Source organism: Sceloporus occidentalis, unplaced genomic scaffold (genome assembly GCF_023333645.1).
Source record: "Sceloporus occidentalis isolate IW3139 unplaced genomic scaffold, rSceOcc1.0.p SCAF_422, whole genome shotgun sequence".
NCBI classification, from domain to species: domain Eukaryota; kingdom Metazoa; phylum Chordata; class Lepidosauria; order Squamata; family Phrynosomatidae; genus Sceloporus; species Sceloporus occidentalis.
The window spans coordinates 246,527-269,582 of NW_028317402.1; the positions used below are offsets into that span (position 1 = coordinate 246,527).

At 44.8% G+C, this 23,056-nt stretch overlaps 4 protein-coding genes across 4 annotated transcripts; 2 read left to right on the forward strand and 2 right to left on the reverse strand.

Moving 5' to 3' along the window:
* Positions 1-1,570: 1,570 nt before the first annotated feature.
* LOC149272706 (small ribosomal subunit protein uS14) lies at positions 1,571-4,088 on the reverse strand. The gene is made up of 3 exons (XM_089506806.1): positions 4,023-4,088; positions 3,413-3,512; positions 1,571-1,689 (listed from the first exon to the last, which is right to left on the reverse strand). Exons 1-3 carry the CDS (start codon positions 4,082-4,084, stop codon positions 1,681-1,683), a joined length of 171 nt encoding a protein of 56 aa, XP_089362932.1. The 5' UTR covers positions 4,085-4,088; the 3' UTR covers positions 1,571-1,680.
* Positions 4,089-6,055: 1,967 nt separating this feature from the next.
* LOC149272707 (leucine-rich repeat protein 1-like) lies at positions 6,056-8,938 on the forward strand. Its single transcript, XM_089506808.1, has 4 exons — positions 6,056-6,241; positions 7,010-7,108; positions 7,606-8,333; positions 8,683-8,938. The coding sequence occupies exons 1-4, from the start codon at positions 6,056-6,058 to the stop codon at positions 8,936-8,938; spliced, it is 1,269 nt and encodes a 422-aa protein (XP_089362934.1).
* A 3,785-nt stretch (positions 8,939-12,723) lies between these two features.
* Positions 12,724-14,028, forward strand: MGAT2 (alpha-1,6-mannosyl-glycoprotein 2-beta-N-acetylglucosaminyltransferase). The gene has a single exon (XM_089506809.1). The coding sequence runs from the start codon at positions 12,724-12,726 to the stop codon at positions 14,026-14,028; it is 1,305 nt and encodes a 434-aa protein (XP_089362935.1).
* Positions 14,029-18,569: 4,541 nt separating this feature from the next.
* Positions 18,570-22,583, reverse strand: DNAAF2 (dynein axonemal assembly factor 2). Its single transcript, XM_089506784.1, has 4 exons — positions 21,378-22,583; positions 20,916-21,059; positions 20,005-20,151; positions 18,570-19,037 (listed from the first exon to the last, which is right to left on the reverse strand). Exons 1-4 carry the CDS (start codon positions 22,581-22,583, stop codon positions 18,570-18,572), a joined length of 1,965 nt encoding a protein of 654 aa, XP_089362910.1.
* Positions 22,584-23,056: the final 473 nt, after the last annotated feature.

The window sequence follows — 23,056 nt, forward strand, 5'->3', positions numbered from 1 at the left end:
TATATGTGCTGATCAAAGCTTCTTCCCTTCCTAAAAATGGAAAAACAGAAAACATTTATGGGGAGCCCAATGACATCACTGTGACAATACTGGGATCAAAAAAGAATGAGGTCCCCAAAGGGATCTTGAGCCAGACTGCAATGGGAAGTTACAAAAACAAAAATTAAGCAGCCAAAAAAAATAAAAACCCTAAACCCAGTAGTATTAAAAAATGTGATATATGGAACATGGCCTTCAGTTTCACATATGGTAAAAAGAAAACTAGGCTCCGAGACCTCCCAGCATTGAAGGTGTTAATCTCTTGCAGTGAATATATTAAGTGGGGATAACAGCCATCAATCGCTGACTAATCGCTTCTTAAGAAAAGATGCCAACCATTATGTATATGCAGAATGTGTTATACTTTATTACACACACACTGCTTCGCCTTTTAAGTGGATCTCTTGCACAGTAGTTTTAAGCATACTTATCAAGAAGCTAGGTTGAAAGTTCTCAAAATATATGTATAAAAGTACCAAAAAGCTTAGTAAAAGGCAGCATGGAGCTTGTGAACGGCAGTGAGAAACGTGAAACACTAACAGGACTTTGAAAGGTGTGAACAAGCCTTTAACCCTTTCAGTCCCAGGAGTTTTTGATACCTCAAAGCTAGGAGCAATTTTGCCATTTTTGCTGTATGTCGGTCCAGCGATTAACCTCTTCCTGTGAATAGCGTACCCATGTAAACTATAGTTGGATGATTAACTGAAAAATTAGGATGAGAAATGAGAAAAACTAGCAGAAATTAGAGAAAAAAAAAACCACTAATTTTTTTTTTTTATATTTTCCCTCACAAAATAGGTAAAGTGATGGAAAATACCCTCCAAGTTTATCAATTCAGGTGTCCTGCATTCAGAAATACCTGATTTATATAAATTTTCCATACTTCCCCAGCACTTATAGGGAACATACTACAAGGTGTACATTATTCGTAGAATTTTTATGCTTATGGCTTAACAGGTTTGGGGGTTGTGAGCGGGGGAAGGAGGGTAGATGTGTTAAGGCAATGGGATGTAAGGTTTTTTTTTTTTAAAATATATATATTTTTTTTTTTAAATGGTTAGAGGTCCTCTTAGGGACTTCTTGACCATGTTATTAATGCCAGTGATGTCACAATGATATCACTTAGCTCACTTTATTTTTTTAATTTATTGTATTTGTTTTAAATCCCTAGCCATTTTTTAGCATGGTTTCTCATTCTCCCTGCAAGTCCCCACAGACTTGCATAGAGATCACAGTGCCTGTGCCTCATCAGAGCAATCAGATATCCCATGGTATATCATGTTCTTCAGGGTGACGTCAGCAGTGACATGACTCGGAAGGGAATGCCCGATTGGCATTTTAAAATGTTACATCAGATCAGGCAGCGAAAGCCAGCGTCCAAAGGGGATTCTTGGGATGCATTGTTTGGAGGTAACAGTACGTCCATAGGGGACTTAAGGAGTTAAATGAAAATGCCACAAGTGTCACCCACCGCCTTCACTTTTAAAATAAAAACAAACGTAATTCTTGTTAAGTGTATGATGACGCCAATTGTTTTATTTATGTACAAAAGTTGTAGTCAGAAAACTTCTGTTGCCAGCGAACCATGCTTGCGTCTCCATGGATAGTGAGGTGTTTATTTTCTTCTGGCGACCAAAACATTTAGTCCAACTGGAAGAAGGGGGAAAAAAAAAAAAAGCTTATGAATACAAACATAACATGGTTTGATATTAAAGAGTCTATTGAGACTTATTATTTACACTTGGTAGATAAGTCAAACAAGTTGTTTGCTTTGCAATGGCCAAATAAAACTAGTGTGCTGTTTATGTTTATATGTACAAACTTTTCACTAGCATTTGAAGACTGGTTTAGGTGATAATGCCCGCTACTTTAAAGTTATATTGGAGTTGTGCTATATAGCAGCAGTCCAACCTTTTTGGCACCAGGGACTGGTTTTGTGGAAGAATGTTTCCACGGGCCAGTGTTTGATTCAAGCGCATTACATTTACTGTGCATTTTACTTATATTAATATATTTTTTATCTCTTTATAATACTCCACTTTCATTCTCACTCAGTCTCAATATTTATTTATTTCAATAATCTTACTACCCCCTTCTCACTATTTACCCTCTGCCCCCTTTGAGGTTCACTCAACATCCAGTCTTATGGTGGGAGCGAGAGGACTCTGTCTCGCTGCTCTGCTTTACTGCTAAGCAGCGGAACATGACATGAAGTGCCGGCACCGCGAGCGAGAGGCCTCGGAGGAGACTAAGAGGTGCCAATTGGCTACTGAAAACGTCATGAGCGGCACCCACCTTTCTGCTCCACGTAAAAAAACAAAACAAAACAATTCTGGGACATGTGGTCACCCATCATGTTGCCCAGTGTTTGGGGACCCCTGCTATATAGGTATGTCATATCTGTGGCTATCCCTCATGCCTCATTAGGTATCCCATCTAATTTCGTAACCAGTCTGTTGCGGGTTTGCTCTGTAGTAATCGATAATCTGAAAACGGGTACATATTAATACCAGAGGGCAACAACGTCCCTTTAACTGCCCTACCTCCAACCTTCAATTGATAATCTAATTATACCAACTCCATCCTTGTCTATTCCCTTTACCCAACCGCACACGGCCTTCTATTCACTGCTTCCAGTTACACCAACTCCTTCCCCATCATGACTGAAGCTGCAGGCCCAACATGCAGAAGTGGCAGCATAGATGCAGCAGCACTATTAGTTCCCACTTCTTCCATTCCGTCCACCACATGCTATCCTACCAGGAGCCCAGCTTGCCTTTTCACTCATTACGCCTGGACACAACCTTAAACCAAACAACTCGAAATGTCTTATCGCTGCATCTGCCTTAACAGCAGACATCACAGATATGTGCCCAACATTATTACAATAATCTCACCGTCGATCTATCAAGATACTGGCGGCCTGTCTGCTGTTCAATAGGTTCTTCAAGCCATTTGAATGCCAGCGATATATATAATGCTGTAAGATATTCTAGCCCCTGCACTACTATAGCATCCGATAAAACATAATTGGTTCGAGTATCTCCAGTGATAACACCCGTCCGGTTCCCAGCATCCAACACATTACAGCCCAAAATATAACGGACATTTCTGCTGCTGTGAACCCGGAACGCAGTCTACACCGGGACTGTTGGCAGCTACACCCAGACAGCACAGGTGTATAGCAGAGCCAGTCATAGCTGCATGCCACAAAATACCGTAACCAGACGGGGTTAAGTACTATAGATTTAATAATATGTACTAAGGAAATCAAACATATAACCCCATGTTGGAAAAAGTGGCAAAAGCCATTATTTAGCGATGTATAGGCCACCTGCCGGCTCTACTGGAAGTACACCAACAGCTCACGTACCTTGACAAAGCCGATGTCCTTCGCGTACTGCCTGAAGCACTGACGGCACATGTTTAGGCCATATTTACGGATCAATCCATGCCTGTTTGAGCACACACGGCTGCAGAGGGAAAGAAAGGGTTAAATAACAGTGAAGTACAGGCATTACGCAGCATGTATCACATGTGACAGGGGGCTACATATGACGTTGTGTATGACACTAAGCATGTTAACACACATGGCTCTAGATAGTACTCACATTAAAGTCAATATTTCACTGAGAATAAGGCGTATTTAAACGCCAGACGGTACGATTCATGCGCAAGCAATCACACACGAGTATTAAGCGGATTTGTGTGCGCGGAGGAAACCGGTTAACGAAAGAGTTACTGGGGCCTCGGGATAAATATATCCCCAGGAACCGACACAAAAAGACCAGAGGCTCTAAGAGAAGGCCAAGCGCAGGCTGCTCCGCCGCCATTACCGGCCTTACGCATCCACTATGCCCGCCATGATGGGCGCACGAGGCCTGAAGCCCAAAAGGCCGCCCAGAGAACCCACATGACACTAATCGCCACTTTAACATATCGGCGGCACCCAGAACACCAAGATAACCCAGTCCTGCACCCACCAGGAGCGGGATCCTTGGCCGAATTTCCTAGGGTGGCTCCAGTAAAGCTGCTGGTGACCCATTGTGTCCGACTCGCAGCTCTCGAAAAGGAAGAGGAGGAGCCACGCAGCCGCTAATCAACGCTGGCAGGGCCTATCCCACAATGCACTGCGCACGGCAGATCCCAGAATGCCCCGCGAGATCCATACATACGCTTGAGGCAGCGCTACACACCAGGGTCAATACGCTGGTGTCACTGTTCTCCATTTTGGTGGAGTCATACCTGACATTAAGCGTTTAGAACTCGTAAACTTCATTTAAATCCAGAAAAGCACATACAATTGTGCCACTCTGCCCCCCCAGATATGTCACTCTCCTCCCCTAGATATGCCACTTTGCTCCCCTTGATATGCTACTCTGCACCTGATATGCTTTATGCCCCCAGCGCTGCAGGGGACCTAGATCCTCCTATCCGGCAGCCATGGAGGTTTGTGCGATCCAGACATCCTCTGCTGCTACTCGTCACATCCGCCGGGGTTTCTTTGCTGGCACGGCGTCATAGAAGCCCCAGCGGAAGTGCCGGCAGCAGCAGAAGTTGTCTGCTTACATCGCCCAGACCTTCCCCAGCTGCCAGAGAGGAGGATACAGGCCCCCTGCAGGGGAATCCTAATCTCTGGCAGCCGGGGAAGTCTGTGCACATCGCTCAGACAACCTCCACTGCTGCCAGGGCTTCTATGGTGGAGCACCAGAAGGTCATGTAACACTGGCACTCCATAGAAGCACCGGCGGAAGTGCCAGCAGCAGCAGGGTTGTCTTCGTCACACAGTCCTCCACGGCTGCTGGATAGGAGGATCCAGGTCCCCTGCAGCGCTGCGGGCGATCTGGATCCTCACCCTGCTGTTTGCCCGCAGAGATAAATGAAAAATTAAGATAAACACCCGCCCGGCACCTGGAACTGCCATGCGGCCCGGTTGCTTATAGGCCATGGACCGGTCCGCGGCCTGGTGGTTGGGGACCCCTGCTTTTAAGGAGGCATAAACATTCCCCATTATGCCAACCAGCACACGTAAATTGTTAGCCTGCTGGCTGTAAACACACAGGCGGTAACCCATCCCTCCCAACCATCCCGGGTTTCCAAAGACAGTCAGTACTTTAAGGCAACCCGAACTGGTTCCTTAATTTTCTAAATTGTACCCTAAGTAAGCAATGCAAAAAAACAAGCTACCCCATTGTAGGTTATGGGCACTTGCAGTTAGCTATGGGGCTTGTTATCCATAGTTTGTATGTAAATAGTGTTCAGTAAATATATACCGGTACATGGAAGCTGTTTGAATGTAGGATTCACTCACTAATACATCCATTTGCTGCACGCCTGTCATTGAAAGTCTGTTACATGTTATCAACGCATTTGTTTTAATATAATTTATTTTGCACACGACTGGGGCGGGAGTTCCAGTCAACCTTTAAAGTTTTCCCTGTTAAGACAGACAGGCCCGGATTTACTGGTCCATCTTTTATTAAAACAATGTTTTACAAACAAAGAAAAGAAAATGTTTATAAATAAATAAAGTAATTAAAAAAAGGCCTTATTGTTATTCTAAATGCCTTACGCTGTTACATAAATACGTCATCACTCATCACATGATCACATCATGTAAAAAGTGTTGGTAAACACATCTCATATTTATATCTAGGGGGTGGAGGCCTCAAGAAAGATAAAGACAGATGCGTTCATATATCTTAGAAATTAAAGTCAGTAAATTATTTAATGCACACTTCCGTTATCCGCTGTTGGTTTATTGATTTGATAGCGCTTTTAATTTCCTTTTATAGGCATACGGTTTTACGCTCTTACAGGCAGTACGTTGAACAGCTATGACAGCATTCAGGCAGGTCTGGGACGGCAAGCAGTCGGGTGGGTCCTGCGAGCTAGGCGGGAACGCAGAGCTTTGATTGAATGAATGTGTTATGTCAGGATAGAAACGTTGACAGGGCGGACTGGCCGGTACGCGGAGGCTCTATGATCTAGGAGGTCTGGAATTACATCTGCGGCCATGAAGCTGCAGTGTGAGGTGGAGGTGATCAGTAGGATGCTGCCCACCTTCGGGATGAGGAATCGAGGCAAAGGCGCCAGAGCCGTCCTGTCTGTCGGGAGGCAGGAGGATAAGCGATCAGGGCAGCCGGGCGCCGTCTACCTGATGATCTGCACACTCAAAGACAAGGCTGGCTCCAGATATAAGGCAAGAAGAACCAGCAGCTAATGCTCATGGCTCCCTGTGAAAGGCTTGCATGATCTATACATACATGTGGCTGGTAGGCCTGAGGGCTGAGCTGCTGCAGAATCTCTTAGGGCTCAGGGTGATAGAACAGCAAATCTATAAGCCATATAGATTGTGAGTACAGGCTGCCCCATACAGTGTGTGACATTTGCCTGAACATGTAGCAGATAATGATCAGTCTGCAGGGATTCTGTTGCAGATAAATGATGTCGTATCGCGTATATTGCTTCCTATAAAGTCCTGCCGGTTGCCATTAATTCACGTGGGGACAGATGGAGCTGTCAAAATGACTGACACTTTTTATTTGACCAACCTTTGAATACACGACACTCAGAACACCCACAGCAATCGTGTTTAGGATATACGATCATAACACAACCAAGTACCTGGATGGCTTTCATTCTGATTTATCCGATACAACAAAACTTGATCCCCCTCCTTCTACGTAAAAATATATTTATATACAAACCGGTTGCCTAGCGCCTGGTAATGTGTATTGTGTATTCATCTTCCAAAAGTTTAATTCCCAGAGTGTTAAGCTTCATCTTGTTGTAGGGAGGTAACTGTCGGTGTCACGTTGTGATTAACACAGGCTTCGGTGTGTTTGGTGGACACGCTGTATACTGCTGGAGAGTATCCACTGGTGTTATAATAAATAATACTTGTAATGTTTACAGCCTTTGCATGTAATATTGTGATTGTTACATTTTTGTTTTGCTTTCCTTTTAGCTGCAGGAAAACATAGACCAATTGTTCACCAAGTTTGTACAAGAGGGCAAAGCTACGGTACGACTGAAGGAGCCGGCAGTGGATATATGTCTCAGCAAGGTATGGCTGCTCGTAAGGATAACTACACAAAGCATTAATGAACACTCAGAAACATACATTACCGGGGAGTCCTTTTTGTGCAACGCTCATATTAGTACTTCCTGTGCAGGAAGTGAAGATTGCAAAGGAAAAACGCTTCCCCGGCCTACTGGAAAACAGCAGATTCACATTTCTAAAAGTAACGTGTCATTGTGTAGCAATGAAAAGGAAACGTTTGGCCTTGTGAAATGATACACTATCCTTAGAGTCAATATTGTTGCGTTTGAAACGTGTGCGGTATTTGAATAGTCTGCAGTTGGCACAGTTCTGATGCCTTCCTCTAAATTGAAGTACTAATCCCAATTGTTTAAATTCTGTTTACAATAAAAATAGCGCCCTTCTCTTCATACTAGAAGATCCAGACTTGTAAACGCTGTACCTGTATAGAACAGTTAGTGTAGTGCGGTATCAGCTTCTGACACTGAACAATTAGATAAATAATGCATTTTTTTACTTAGGCGGATGTGTGCAGTCTGAAAAACTTTATTTCAACGGTGGGACTGGCAAATAAAGGCAAAGATCCTGGTAGTATATCACTGTCACGTCTTACTCCAGTAAAGACCTCAGAAATTGAAAAGCCAAGAGCTAAGATGTTTATCACCTGCAAGAAGGACTATCCCATCACAAAGAGTTTTCCGTATTCCCTGGAACACCTTCAGGTGTCCTACTGTAAACTGGCCCGGGTTGACATGCGGATGCTGTGCTTGAAGAAGCTTCAAAAACTTGATCTGAGTAACAACCATATCAGGAAGCTGCCCCAAACCATAGGAGATCTTGTGTGCCTACAAGAGCTGACCTTGCATAACAATTTCCTGGAGTCCTTCGAGGTGGCGCTCTGCAACTCCACTCTAAGGAACACACTCAAGTCGCTGGATTTGAGCGAGAACAAACTGAAGGCCCTTCCTGTACAGTTCGGCCAACTTAAAGAACTTATTAACCTAAAACTGGATGACAATGAGCTCGTTCAACTGCCTTTCACTATTGGGCTACTGAGCAAACTCCGCTTCCTGTCTGCAACGAAAAACAAAATCCAATGCCTCCCCAGTAGCTTTCGAAGTTTAGTACTTGAAAAAGTAGACCTGTTCGGGAATCCATTTGTAAAAGCAACACCGATGGTTCCAGACATACAGCTAAAGATACCATTGCCTTTACTGGAGTGTGCATCAAGGGCAACCATTCATTACAGGTAAGGGTTGTCACATGATATGGGTCCGGTGGTACACAGGGTTTTTGGGGGGATCAGATGGGATAATTTTGGCCGCCTTGCAGGAAAAACTTGTCAGCCATGACCTTTAAAAGGCTAATATAGATGTAAGATCCCTTCTTGACTCCCTTCCATGTACTGTTTTAATGGATAAACCCTGCTCTGGGAATATGAGGATAGTGGTATTAAACTTTGTATAAATCTATTTGTTTGGGAATTGCAATTTATTTCTAAGCAAATTTCCAAGTAGTAGCCAGGTTCTACCTAACCATAATGCGCTCTCACAATTAGTTTACACTTTTTTTTTTTTTGTTTTGTTTGTTCTCTCTAGAATACCCTATGGACCCCATCTCATACCGGCTACTCTCTGCCAAGACCTCTCCGTGGCAAAAACATGTGACTGTGGCCGGCCCTGCCTGAGTTCATTCATTCAGACTGTTGTGTTAATGAACCTCCATCAGGTGTCCCAGACTGTGGTCCTCATTGATACAATGGGGGGTACAGAGGCGCCAGTCATCTGCTACTTTTGTTCCCTCACCTGTTATTCTGAGTTCCTTGATAAGTATCTGCAAAGCGCTAGGATTTAAGAAGCGGATGCTGTCCAGCATGTGCGGCGTTGGACTACTCTTTAGACATGCGATGGAAGAAAATATGAATTTACATATCTCAGATATTGGGTGAATTGGTAATATCGGTGGGGCTATGTATAGTTATTCCACACCTCTTATATTGCTTCTTCCACCTTTGCTGTATAGGTATCGCTCATTCAGGTTTGATGTTGGTGCTGCTGCTGTTCCGCAACACCTAACTCTATATGCAAGATAGCTCTGCCTTCAGCACTTAAATATGCAGTTAGTCTCCTGGATCTGAATATTCGGGTGTTCTGCCCTACAATGCGGTCTAAGAACTTAGTCCTGGGAGCGGGGAGGTTTCCCGTGGTCGGACGCAGTTTCGATGTGGGTAAAGTAAGCGTCTGTAATGGGGACGTTGATGGTTTTTAGTTTTCTTCTGGAATCTTGCACTCTTTAAGTAGCACTACAGTAAATAGTGTTTATTATTCTCTAGGCTTTGCTAAATCTAGCTCTGCATGTAGTTTTTTCTACAGCGTTAAGGATGCAAATACAAGGGCAGCGGCATACGAGTAAAAAAAACTCAACCTAGCTGATAAAGGGGAAGAAAAAAAAAAGTGTTTCAAGCTACCTCCTTATATCAGTCTCCAATACATTTTGCAGTGGTCGTTAAGCGCCCTTATTTCCCACGGTTAAGAGTTGCTAAATCTGAAGGAAAGAAACCTTTTATAGAATAAAAATATTTAAAAAAAATGTAATTTTTAATAAAGTTTAATTTATAGTACATCCAATCGGCTTGTTCTGTGTATATCCGTGTCCGCCAAGAGTTGTAATGCTTAAACGTATTCCAGTGCCCCCCCCCCCCGATCACTGGGCAAGGTATATAATAGGTAGAAATGCTACACAGAAAAATGGATTTCTTTGTGGTTTTGGGACAGTCTGGGGAAAATAACGGGTTATGCCGCATTGTATTTTCTTTTTCAAGTGGATAGCATATAGGGTTTAGTTGTACAATCTTAGCCTGGTGTTCTCCACGATCACACTGCCTTATGGTAAACCTCAGTGTTAGTATTTAGGTGAGCCAGTCACAGAAATGGAAATAGTACCATATTGTTCCGAATATATTCCTCGCTTAATTGGGCTGCGCCTATAAAGTTGGATGTTAATTTACAGAAAACGCCATTAATAAAAAAATAATAATTTGAAAGCTAAGACAGTAGACTGAAGACACAGGGGCAATCGGAAGAAAGAAGACAGAACGAGAAGAAAGGAGATGGGCCGGGAATCGGTCTGTGGATAAGGTAGGGGGCATTGAAAATATCTAAACCCCTATTGTAGGCCACACCCATAATTTAAAGATTTAAATTAGGGGGGAAAGGGCGGCCTATAATCTGGACAATATAGGACATAAAAAATGTCACCTGTGAGTTGTGAAATAATTATTTAACTGATAAGAATTAGAATAATAAAATAACAGACTGGAGCGACTGGTTGAGTCTCTTCTGCCGTCACGATCTGTGTATCTAGAGAGATCGGGGCGGAGAGGAATTTTGTTTGTTTTCAGACGACTAATTTTTGTTTTCTGCCTTTTCCGTTCGGAGGGATTTTTCCATTTGGAGCTCCCGCTCGCTCTCTGAATGTCTCCCTACTTTCTCAGACGGCTGGTTCCATGCCCCTGTCTCCTATTCCGCTTCTCTTGCTTCTATTTCTCCTGTCTTTGTCCACTTCTCTCCCCCATCAGCTCCCCTGACCAGGGCTCCTGGAGTGCGCCCGGAAAAGGGTGGCATGCCCACCGTCTCCCCTGATTGGAGGAACAGAGGAGAGGTTGTCCATGTGGCTCCGCCCTTTTGCGCAACTACTCCAGAATGATGTAGGCAGAAAATTAGAGAGGCTAATCCATCTGTAACATCCTGGTCTCTTGGAGTACTTCCGCGGAAGGGCGGAGCCACAGTGCGCACCACGGCAACAGCCTCTCCGCCCATTCTGCGCTCTGGGAACCGGTTAACGGAGCTGGTACCGGGGAGAAGTGGAGTAAGAAAGAAGATAGAACACGAAGAAGAAGCGGAGCTGCGGAAGGACTGGGACGCGGACGCAGCCGGCAGAGAAGGTAAGAAAACCGTGAGAGACCCAACTTTCTTAGGGCACCTTCTCATGTTCTGACTTTCATACAAATTAACTGAATTGGGAAATTTTGTGTTAGCGGAATATGTTGGCTTATACATCATGTCATACGTGTAGCTGGCCACGTTCACCCACACAGTGCATATTTTACCAATATTATTTTACCAGTCTCATTATTTTTTGTTTTCATGACTTTTATTGGATCAAGGTTAAAAAAGAAAAAAAAAAAAAAAGGTGAATAGTCGTGTTTGGAGACCTCAGAGGTCTATTCTTGAGGTGAAATGGTAAATTAAGGAGCAAGGAGTTTTACATACATACAACATGAAGGGTGAGAGCCATTGTACAGCGCTGTGGAATATGATGGCGTTATGTGAAATAATAAATAATAATGTGGCTAAAGTAGGGATATTCCACAGTAAGCGTGAAGCTGTGAGGGGATTTCGGATTAGCGGAGCCAAGGCTTTGGAACAGGAGGGGTTATTTCCGTTCTCCCCTCATGTAATCGAGCTGCAGACTGTAATGGCGCGCTATAAATACATGTCTCAGATCCCGGAGAGTTAACCCGCGGCGACAGAAACGTGATGTTAGTCAACACCACTGACAACGCAGTCCCCAAAAAGTGCATAGCCACGCCCCCTCCGACGATATAACGAAGCTTCCTACTGGTGGTCTTTTTGGGGGGGTTTTCCCCTCCTCCTCCAGCCAGCCAGCCATGCCGGCCTCCGTAACAAGCCTTCCCATTGGCTCAGTGTGAATCCGCTTCCTGGCCAGCGTTGCATTCCGCCAGTCGCAGGAGAAAGCGTAAGTACTTTTAACCCCTTCATGACCCGTGACAGGCAGCTCCTAAACCGCAGCAATACGTCACTCGTAGAGACAACCAGTGAGCTCACGGAAGGGCGGGGCCTCGCCGGAGCAGACGCTCGGTTGGGAGGGAGCAGAGTAGGAGACGAGGCTGACAGGACTGCGCGGGCCGCCGCAGGTGAGCTGCTCCGATAAGCGCCGCAGCAGTAGCGGTCTCCCGTGGGTGTGGGCTAAAGGTGTTCTTCGCTTGTGTGTGAGAGAAACAGGATTTTAGGTTGTATTGGTGTCAGTAGGTCATGTATGCCATGGAGTTATAATGGGGTTATAATGATGTTAATGGTTGGGGGGGGGGGGTTAGCCTTGTGGTGTAACAAGGGTTAAACGTAGGTGTATTGTTGTGTAGGGGGTGTCGCTGTTTGGGACGGAGTGTTGAGGTTTGTGTTGCAGCGGGTTGTGTGGATAGTTTTGCGTGGAGCGTAGTGGGTCTGCATATGATGAGTGCGTGTTCTGTTAGGTGAGTGTAGTCCAGGCGTGTAGTTATAGCATGGATCCGTAAGGGGATTCCGGCCCCCCCGCATTCACGCTTCCCCTTCCTGTTTTCCAGGGGTTCTGTAAGGGGGGCATCGGTCCCGTAGATGTTCCATGGAGCCTGATCTCGGTTACGACTCGGTCCATGTGTGCTAAGCTTGGCGGGAAACATGCTACATGTGATCGCTCCCCTGCAGATGCTGCTTTCCTCTTCGTCAAAGTGGAGGATGAGTTAGCCCCAAATACTCGCGCCTTCAAAGTCGAATTGTGGACTTCGATCAGGAACTCACAGGCAGGCCCTGTGTGCGGCGCCGCCGTCCCCACCCCCGCCGTTGCCGTAGACCACCTATAACATGAGGTGCAGAATATATAAGAAGAAAGTGATCGTCCTCGCTTTGGTTGTGGCTCTGTGTGGCCTTGCACTGTGGAGCAACGGCAGACAAAAGAAAAATGACTTTGTCCAGGAAACGGACTCTGAAAAAACCCAGGGCAAAGGCCACGTGTCGGCAGGGATCAGGAAACCGACCAACGAGTCCGTGACGGAGAAGTCGCAGAAGCCGGAGGTGGATAACGCGACGCTGGTGTACAGGTCCGTGGTTTTCCAGCTAAACTTCGACCAAACGATCAAAAATCTAGAGAAAATAACAAACCGGCCGGCGGATGACGTCGTGGTGGTGGTTCAGGTCCACAACCGCCCCGATTATTTGAGATACCTTTTGGAGTCCCTGCGGAACGCGAAGGGCATCGAGAACGCGCTGCTGATCTTCAGCCACGATTACTGGTCTCCGGAAATAAATCAGCTTGTCGCGACGGTGGATTTTTGTCAAGTGCTACAGATATTTTTCCCGTTCAGCATCCAGCTGTACCCCAACGAGTTTCCCGGCCACGACCCCAAGGATTGCCCCAGAGACATCGAGAAGAAAGACGCCCTTAAGCTCGGCTGCATTAACGCCGAGTACCCCGATTCCTTCGGACATTACAGAGAAGCCAAGTTCTCTCAGACTAAGCATCATTGGTGGTGGAAGCTGCACTTCGTGTGGGAGAAGATCAAAGTATTAAAAGATCACAAAGGCTTGGTCCTTTTCATCGAAGAAGACCACTACTTGGCCCCGGATTTCTACGACGTCCTTAAAAAAATGTGGAGCAAGAAGAGCGAAGAGTGCGCGGACTGCGATGTCATAAGCCTCGGGAACTACGTGCGTCCGCAGACCTTCTCGGAGAAGGCCGATAAGGTGGAGGTAAAGGCGTGGAAGTCGACGGAACATAACATGGGCATGGCGATGGGCCGCGACACCTATCAAAAACTTATTCAGTGCACCGATGCCTTTTGCTCTTACGATGACTATAACTGGGACTGGACTCTGCAGCACTTGACTGTTAATTGTCTTCCGAGATTCTGGAAAGTTATGGTGCCCGAGGTCCCCCGGATCTTTCACACCGGAGACTGCGGGATGCACCATAAAAAATCCTGCAGACCGGCCACGGAAAGTGCCAAAATGGAAGCGTTGTTCTCGAGCAACCAGCTCTATTTGTTTCCCGAGGGTGTAACGATTAGCAGACGGCACTCCATGGCCGCCTTGTCCCCCCACGTGAAAAACGGAGGATGGGGGGATATCAGAGACCATGAACTGTGTAAGAGTTATCGCCGGTTGCAGTGAACCCGGGGGGAACCTCGAACCTTCGAATATTTTGAACCGTGGTGAATAATCGGTCTTCTCTCTTCTCGTCAAAAATCCTCGCTTAATTGTCCATAATTTTTCATGGTGTGAAATCTGATTATAAAAAGTTTATTATGCCTCATTAACTCGTTTACTAATTATAACGTTGAACGCGCTTCATGGATCACATTTATGGAATATGTTTTGTTTTTTTTTTTGGAAATAAATGATTTAACGAAAGTGATTGTTCTTGGAAATCATTGTGATGTGTACGCTACGATCAGCAGGACAACCCGGCCCTCCCCGTAATCGCGCGGGATTTAAGCCGGTTACGGGAACTGACCGCGCGTCTTATACTGTAACGGTGCTGATGACAGAAGCTGTAACTTGTCCTTTGGAGGACGAGAGCTTGCTGTATCCTTTTGGTTCCCGGCCGTCATATGTTACTAGCGTGTCGTAGACATGATGATGCTTCATGAGAGTGTTGTGCTTTGCTGTAGTGTCCTCCTTGCGAATAGATAGGATTCTGCAGAAGCCCCCCCTATTCATTCACCTCTTCTCCCACCTATATAACACGCAGGGCTCATCTCCGTGCACGAGATGTACTTGCTGCAGGTGGGGGGTCTCATTAGACCCCAAAGAGCTCTTTTTCTGCCACCGTGGCAAGAATAGCCAGACCACGGAGGAGGGGGGGGGCAGCTGAAGCTTCTGCTTTAGCCAAGTCCTCAGTGCATTTTTCTTGAGCGGGGTTTTTCATTTTTTTTTGTTCGCTTAATATCCGTCTGGGGATATCTGGGCTGTTGCAGATGCTTCAGGGGTATTTACTAAAAGGGGTGTTTGACATTTCAGCTTCTTGGTATCGCTGTGTTATACAGAGCGACCCCCGGGGAGCTTCACCTCCTAGAAGGGGCTGCGTAGACCGCGTAGAGCGATGATCTAGACCTGAAACATACGATTCCCCGGTAAACTCTGTGTCTGCGAAGAGCAAAAAGGTAAATGGATGCTCAGGAAATGGTTTCTAGAATGTTTGCTGTATTTCGAGCGATCAGGAAGTGATAAGTTTCAGAAATCTGCTCACGTACTAAAAATAAAAAGTTTCGTGCCACGTTTTTCGTTACGTTTAGGGGCCTTTTACCAAAGTAGTTGTGTATTAATCCGGTTTAATGTGTTTACTTAACATCTCTGGCTGTTCTTATCGAGGGCGAGCAGATGGGGTGAGGCAGGGTGCTGAGATGTTCGGCGTGACAAGCTTTGTCATAGAGACTAGAAGAAGGCGATGAAGAATGGACGACGTGACGGTGTTTGGGTTACATTGACAAAGAACACAGAGGGTATAGAATTTGTCGCCCAGTCTGCACGTTTCTTCCTGCGATAAAGTCTGATATAAATATCAATATACCTGCCCATTTCCATTCCTTTCCCCGCTGTCTTAACCTCTATCACTTCTGCTGGGAAGCGGTTTCACTTCTCTACCACCCTCTGAGTCAAGAAAAACGACATTACATCTAAATGCATGTCTTGTTATCCCACAACACGTCCTGTTTGTTTTGCTGCTGATATATAACCGATGGAGAAAGATCTCGTGCATTATGCAAGCCGCTGTAGCTCTTTGTGGCGATAAACGGTAATCTTATCCTGCGCTTCATTCAGGTCACCTAACCGGTTTTGTTATTTGTGGAAAGTGGCCCTACGGCAGCTTCCCGTCTCCTATTCTGTACGTGAATAGCACATGAAACTCAAGGAAGCAATAATTTCGCCCCCCCATAGCAGAAAAACCGCTTACATCTTAAAAAGAGTCTATTAAATAGAAATTACACGTAAAATGCTTTATTTCAGTGCTGCGTTAGAATACAGTATTGGGTTAGAGATGACCTGCATGTCACACATGAAACGGTGGCACAGATGTAAAGGGCGCTGGCAGGGGCCACGGCTTGTGTAACGTTATGGTGGTATTTATTATAGTGCTGTTGCAGTAACGTGTGCTCCAGCTTACTGTGCCTCGGGCATCGCATTTTATGGTCTAAGCTGCGTATGTTCCTGCCTGTAAAACACACGCATCGTCACCGCGATTAACATGAAAGTGATGCAGAGGAACACGGATTAAATGACTCCGCAGTACAGCGTTACCGGCAGCGATGGCTGACCCAGGAACGTATTTTCTATGGAAGAAATTCTGGGCTATAACCTCTGAATGCAGGGGCAACAAAAAATACCCTGTTCCGGGTACAAATTATTTGCCACGCCGGAGACCTGCTTGGCCAAACACATCTCCTGACATATGGTAACCTTACATTCGTTTAGATCAGGCCGTGGTCTAATGAGACCCCTCTGCGCATATGCTTGTCAGACCACGGAGAAGGCGTCCTACTGCAGCTCTGGAGCTGCAGCTTCCCCTCAAGTATTAAAAAAAAATAAAATAAAGAAATTAAAGAATGCATGTTCAAGTACTCACAATGATCTTTATTATGCATTCTTCATTTGGTTGAGGCTGCCTGGGCGATCTCTTTACGGTGGGCTTCTATATCCTCTATGGGCACGATGTATCAACATTAAGGCTACAATATTTTATTTTTTTTTAATATAGCACGATCTGATTTTTAAAGAAACTTTGTCTTTCCGAGAAGAGGTAATCTTTTGCAAATATTTGTAAGTCCAGGTGTAACCGGTTCAGATGTCAGGGCTGCTCGTTAAAATGTGACATTTCCATTTCGCGACGTTGCTTTAACCCACTAAGGTCTGTAAAACTGCTGTGATTCTCGGCTTTAACTGAAAAAGGGAAAAAGATGAAACTTGAAAGGTTATTTACAGATGTAATTTAGAGGAAATAAATGCATAAAAAGAGATCCGTTACAGAAGTGAAATCAATGCAATGTTCAAGACGAACACAATAGCTTCAAATTACTGCGAAAACAAGAAATTTCAGTCTTCACTTTGACACTTTAAATTCTCAGCATATTTATGGATTGTTTGTTAGAAATATTTTAGGTTTCGATAAAATTATATTTGCTTGGAAAGAGAACTAAAGACACGTAATACACGGGGGTAATAAAGGGTGGCTAACAGGAAGCAGCTGCACGTGGGGCATTACAGAGCCGGGGCACAGAATGGATATGGGTGGCGCTATTTAGAATTGCTGTAAATACTATATATTATATATAATTAGTGTATATATATAATGTAATGTGTATACGCAATAGTATATACTATGCAAAAGTTGTAGGTAAAAAAAATCTCTATCTGCGACAGAAATATCGGGGATTCCGTCACACTATATGGCCGTATATCGCTCTGCCGCCACTTCGTCAGAGTACCCCAAGTTTGGCGAGTCCTGTCTAATTTCTCATGGCTATATTGGTTACCCAGGAGTTGAAACAGTGGGACTGCACCGCATTTAACCCAAGGAGACGGTCATGCAATTTAAAGCCTTCTCTAAACACCATTAGCAAGGCATCTGTGTCCCCCTCCTGCCCCACAGATGCCTCATTAATGGTGTCCAGAGGCATTGGGTACCCCAAACTTTCATGGAAACGCCACCATGCTTCGCTGTTGCCTGGAAACAATCTTGACCGCTCTCCATCTTTTCGGCGATCATTTCGGTAAATCCTTCTGCTTCAGCCAACTGTTTTGACTCATCAGGCCAGAGCTCCTGCGGCAATTTTTCTGCACCCCAGTTTCCGTGTTTCTGTGACTAGTTGAGTCACTGGGCCGGTTCCCACAGCAGAAGTATAGCTTTTTGGCACAAACCTTTCGAAGGTAAGTAAGCATGATGTGCCTTTTCATCGTACTGTTGTTAATGATAAAAATAAACTGTTTTGATGCAACAAAAGCATATTTCAGGGACTCACCTGCACTCTTTTCTATAGTGATTTCACTACTAAAACCTCCATCATACTATATGTAGAATGCAGAGTTGTACAATGATAGTTTAATATACAAAAACACAAATTCAAAGCTTTGGGGGGCATGCACACACCTATCCACACAACCTTACCTCACTGCTATACAATACTTAGCCAACACACTATACATCTGTATCGGGATCGCTCAAAATCAAGCATTAATATGCATTTACTCATACTTTATTAATATAACATTCAAATAACACATCTTTGCAAACCAATATATAAGCATAACATTAAGAAAATAGGTACCTGAACAGTTAAAACCTACTGTGCTGGTTGGCAGATGTGCTCTAAAGGGAGATCGCTATTGCAGGAGGTGCAGGGACAGAAGAAATAGTATATTTAATACAAATTACACTAAGAAAACAAAGATCTTTTAACATATTGAATTTGGTTTTGGATGAGCAACAGACCCCGAACTAGAACTACCAATAAGAAACGCAAAGAGCATTTATCCTTTCAGAGCAACATCACGCCGTACCAAAGTTTCTGTAGTTTTTCTTCATCCCTAGAAGGATACAAGCAGCAAGTATAACCCGTATACAAGTAAATCCGGTAGGGACTCTCCCCCCCCCCCTGGCACGAATGGTAAAAGGTCTGTAAACAAATCATTCTACAATCAGATTATACAGAAACCCATCAGTCCAGATCATATAGCAGAGGATTTTGGAAGGTGAAGGCACATTGTGTAGTGTGGTCTGTGATGACTTCCACATGCCCATCTTTTGGACTGATTTCCTTTAGGACAGGAGTTTGGCTGCTTTGATTTGATGAGGTGCTCAGCGGGCATTCTGTTCCATCTTGCTTTTCCTTTACAATCTCTTTCAAATCTGGAGTTTCGTTTTCTACGCTATCGGCTTCAACAGCATGGCCGTTAACGACTGCGGGTTCACACGCGGACTCCGCAGGGTCTGAAAGGGGCTCAGAGCCGACAGTTTGTCCTCCTGTATTCACATGGCTTTCAGTGCTGGGCTGTTGCAGAACTTGAAGCTCATCCTTTTCCACAGCCGGGCTCGAAGCATCATTCTCTGTACTCGTGCTATGCTTGGTCTCTGTGCCCGGCTCCAGTTGTTCTGCAGGTTCCTCGCCTGCCAGCTCCGGTTTCTGCTGGAACAAACAGAGTTTGCTAAATAAATATCTGTGACTTCAGAAAACTAGCGTAATGTACTACAGGTGCATTGGGGGCTCTGCATATTAAGTGGTCTTTACGTAGGTCAAAGGGAAACCCCATTCTACATTTTATGTAGAGTATTAAGAGTCAAATGAAATAAATTTGGGTAGCAGCTGTCAACTTCAGCATTCATACATGCAACTGGCTGCTGCTAAAATCCCCTTGATGCGCTGTAGCACTTCCACTGAAGCATACTTACAAACAATATACAAACTAGGGGTGCGCACAACCTAAAAAGCATAAAAGTCAAACATTCAGATTCTCGGGTAGCTGCTAGAATAATAGACCAATAAGCAGAAATTCAGAGCATACCCAGCGAATACCATTCAAAAATACAAATATAAGATATTGGGGATTCCATCACACTATTATTTATTGTTTATATAGCGCCATCAAATTCCGTAGCGCTGTACAATGGGTATACAGGACATAAGAAGTATGTAACATAATTTGACTTACAGAGGAGGGCCCTGCTCAAACGAGCTTACGGTCTAGAGATATGGCCGTATATTGCTTATCCCGCCACTATGTCAAAGTATCCCAAGTTTGGGGGTCCCATCTAATTTTTATAAACAATATAGCCATGAAAAATGAGATAGGACTCGCCAAACTTGGGGTACTTTGGCGAAGTGGCGGGCAAAGCAATGTACAGACATATAAAGTGATGGGATCCCCAATATTTATGCCTTAGGTGTTTTTGAATGATATTTGCTGGGTATGAGCTGAATTCATACTTACAAATCCTCCTTTCAGTAGAGGCGGAGGAAAACGAGACAGAATTCTCAGTTTGTAATTCCAATAACTAAAGACTGCATACACTAAACACAGAATGTGCAGGAGACATACACGTTCGGTGAAACAGACATACTCATTAAGTTGTAGATTTTAGAAGGGAACCCTTACGTTAATCCGTATGCGAGCCGTCTGATCATTTAGTTCTAGAACATCCAGTAAAAGCTCGTCTTCCAGTGTAGACCAGGGAACCTGCGCGGCTTGGTTGTTGTTTTCCAGGAATTCCGTTACATTATCCTCGGTGACAAATCTTCGTTCCTGTAAGAAATAAAAGAAAAAAAACTTAAAAACATGAAGATATAAGAGAAAGACACTCCTGAAAGCAGACATCACTTCTACCTACTACAGAAAGTAAACACCGGGGGGAGTTGGGAAAAAAGTGTTTAAAAGGCAGTCACCATGGCAACCATTGCTGAATGGAGTCTTCATTTAGTTGCTACAAACATCACACCAGAATCTCTGTATACATAACTCACAATCAGTGAAACTTTATGACCGAGGTACATTTTTATTTATGCCAAATTGTGCAAAAACAAGCAAGGGCGGTCTCCTGTTTTATACAAATAAGGAAGTAGAAAAATGGAACAGCCTCCCATCAGAAGTGGTAAAAGCTAATACAGTAAGGGAATTTAAACATGTATGGGATAGACATAAGGCTAGCATGAATATAAGATGAGACCAACTACTAATTAAGGTCTTAATCTTTACAGCAGGCAGACTAGATGAGCCGAACGGTTCTTATCTGCTGGGAAATCCTATTAATATATATTAATTAACAATTCTAACCTATTTTAGTAACAGGAAAATATAAAAAGTAATTCATATTCATAATTACATGTTCCCAGACACATTTCTGAAATCTACAAACCAGGAAACATACTGAAAAAAAAGTACCGGATTCATTGGCGCTGTCAACAGCCAATGTTCTCCCTTTTGTTGTCAGATATATGCCGCAACACTCTTAGTCACATTGGGGCTGAGAGTGATGGGAGATCTGATCCAAAAAATGGCCCTGTTTTTACCTGCAGCGGATTTACGTTGTCACCAAAATAAAAATTCTTCCAAATTCCAAAGTTTTCCGACGACTTGGTCAGCTCGATAACCGCATTGTGTTCGGAGACATTAACGGAGATCTCGTTCGTGTTGAGACTGTATTTGGGAAGGAACTGGATTAACAAAAAATAGCAAACATATTGATGTTTTACACGGAAGCTAATCTGAAACTGGTTCATCTCCACGTTGGAACAAATGCTTTTTTCGTCTATTTCCTTAACGTGTACGATTAAAGTCAAAGATGTGGCGTCTTGCGTGCACGTGAACGTGGGAGAGAGAATTGTATCCGGAGGCATAATAAGAGAATGCGGGTTACTGGTCAGTGTTTCATGTTGTTGACAAAATCTTGGCAAAGTTTCGGTCATCGTGCCGTATCCATTGGGGGCGACTTGAGATAACGAGTTTTGAGATGGTCCCGCTTGGCTACATACTTGGTTATGGAAACCGCTCTCCAAGGCACTCTGGCTATACTCACAGCTCTCATGCTGTTGCACCTCATATTCCTCCTGCCCGTTGGGTTGATCTTCGCCATCATCCGTTCTGATATGATCCTGCATTATGCTCATCGCGCTCTGCTGAATCACAGGCAAGGTGATAACCAACTGCTTTGTGGCCTTGTTGAACTGGGCTTTACCTTGCTTCTCATCCACTGGGTAGGGAAGACTTGCCTGAAGTTTATAAGACGGCTGCTTACAGTCTAGATTAAGCTGTTTGCTTAAAATATGAAGGTTGACCCCAGCAGCCGAAGTCAACAAAGGCAGATCTACGGTGACCACCAGTTCCTTGGGCACCGGGCTTGGAGCAGAGTATCTGGAGTAGGTGTAATCTTGGAAGTCTACGTACGATCTGTGTCTGATGGTGTAATGGGGAGTTGTGGCTTCCTCGTGTGGCTTTGTGGAGCCGTCGCCCCCAGGCACCGGTTGCACAGTTGGCTTTTCCTGGCCACTAGGTGCCTCTCCTGTGTCCTCCCTACTGTGAGGAGGGTAAGGGTAGGGAAAGCACAGGGGATCAGTGGGATCCTCGGGTGTTGGGGTGAAGCCTGGTATAGGTTTGCGGACCACCCCACTCTGAGGGACCCCCTTATACTTCAAGCTCAGGGTCTTCACGTTGGTCCTATCTAGTTGCTGTTGGTAGTTCTTCGTTACAGCGTCCATAGCCGTGGAATCCACCATCTCCTTGAATTTCTCATTTTTGGTTGCAATAGCTAGAGTGTCTGGGTGGAAAACAATGTCATAAAGGAGGTACTTGCTGCCCCCTTTCTCCATTTCCTCCCTGGCAGGGGTGATGGTGTAAGGCAGTGTCCAGTGGTGCCCACCCCGGGCTTTCCCATCGGTGCCAGGTACCCCCTGGGGCTTTGGGACGGAGCTGTTGCTACAGATATTAAGGTAGCACTTCTGAGTACCGTTGGCACTGGTCAGCAGCACATACCCCGGGTGGGGATAGATAAAACGGGCGTCCATCCCCTTCTCCCGCTCCATTTGGCGGATCTCCTCTTCGTACCTCCTCCGGTTCTCGGGGTTGCTGAGCTCCTCCGCGTACTCGGCGAACATTTTCCGGAACTGCTCATCCTGGAAGGCCTTCTGGAAGCGCTCCAGCTCGTCCGCGGTGACGTCCAGGTCTTTTAGTTTGCTCGCCATTTTGCTTTGGAAGCGTAGAGCGTTCTCCTAGGAAACCGACGCATTAGAAGCGGGCGCGCGATTACGACGTCACATAACCGCCGAAACCCGGCCTTGATGCAAAGTGACCACGTGATGTGGAAGGAGTCCAAGCTCCTCCAATCAGAGAGCAGCAGCTTCTCTATTAGAACTTTTGTGTAAACCGTGGGTGCTTCAGAATTCTTAGTTTTTTGATCGTCGATATCACTGAATGTAGTTAAAAATGATTAACAAAACTTATCTGAAGCAACAGAACCAGATAATTTTCTCCTTAAAACCTGGAGTGTTTCCCCAGCCCTTACAGCAAGGTGTTAAGCACCAGGAAACAAACATGTAACTTCCATGAGATTTAACCAGTGTGTCCGATCCCACAAAAAATGTAATCACATGGAACATGAAAAGGCAGAATAAACCGACAAACAATATTTATTCCTGTACATATTTATTACAAAAGC

Bases quoted from the DNA above. Each gene is read 5' to 3' on its own strand.
- LOC149272706 (XM_089506806.1), bottom strand. From the start codon at position 4,084: ATGGGTCACCAGCAGCTTTACTGGAGCCACCCTAGGAAATTCGGCCAA. The intron at 3,513-4,022 runs GTGGGTGCAGGA...TTCCCTCTGCAG, and splicing joins GGCCAAGGATCCCGCTCCTG to CCGTGTGTGCTCAAACAGGC.
- LOC149272707 (XM_089506808.1), top strand. From the start codon at position 6,056: ATGAAGCTGCAGTGTGAGGTGGAGGTGATCAGTAGGATGCTGCCCACC. The intron at 6,242-7,009 runs GCAAGAAGAACC...CTTTCCTTTTAG, and splicing joins AGGCTGGCTCCAGATATAAG to CTGCAGGAAAACATAGACCA. The intron at 8,334-8,682 runs GTAAGGGTTGTC...TGTTCTCTCTAG, and splicing joins AGGGCAACCATTCATTACAG to AATACCCTATGGACCCCATC.
- MGAT2 (XM_089506809.1), top strand. From the start codon at position 12,724: ATGAGGTGCAGAATATATAAGAAGAAAGTGATCGTCCTCGCTTTGGTT.
- DNAAF2 (XM_089506784.1), bottom strand. From the start codon at position 22,583: ATGGCGAGCAAACTAAAAGACCTGGACGTCACCGCGGACGAGCTGGAG. The intron at 21,060-21,377 runs GTATGTAGCCAA...TTGTTAATCCAG, and splicing joins AGAGCGGTTTCCATAACCAA to TTCCTTCCCAAATACAGTCT. The intron at 20,152-20,915 runs GTAAAAACAGGG...TATTTCTTACAG, and splicing joins ACAACGTAAATCCGCTGCAG to GAACGAAGATTTGTCACCGA.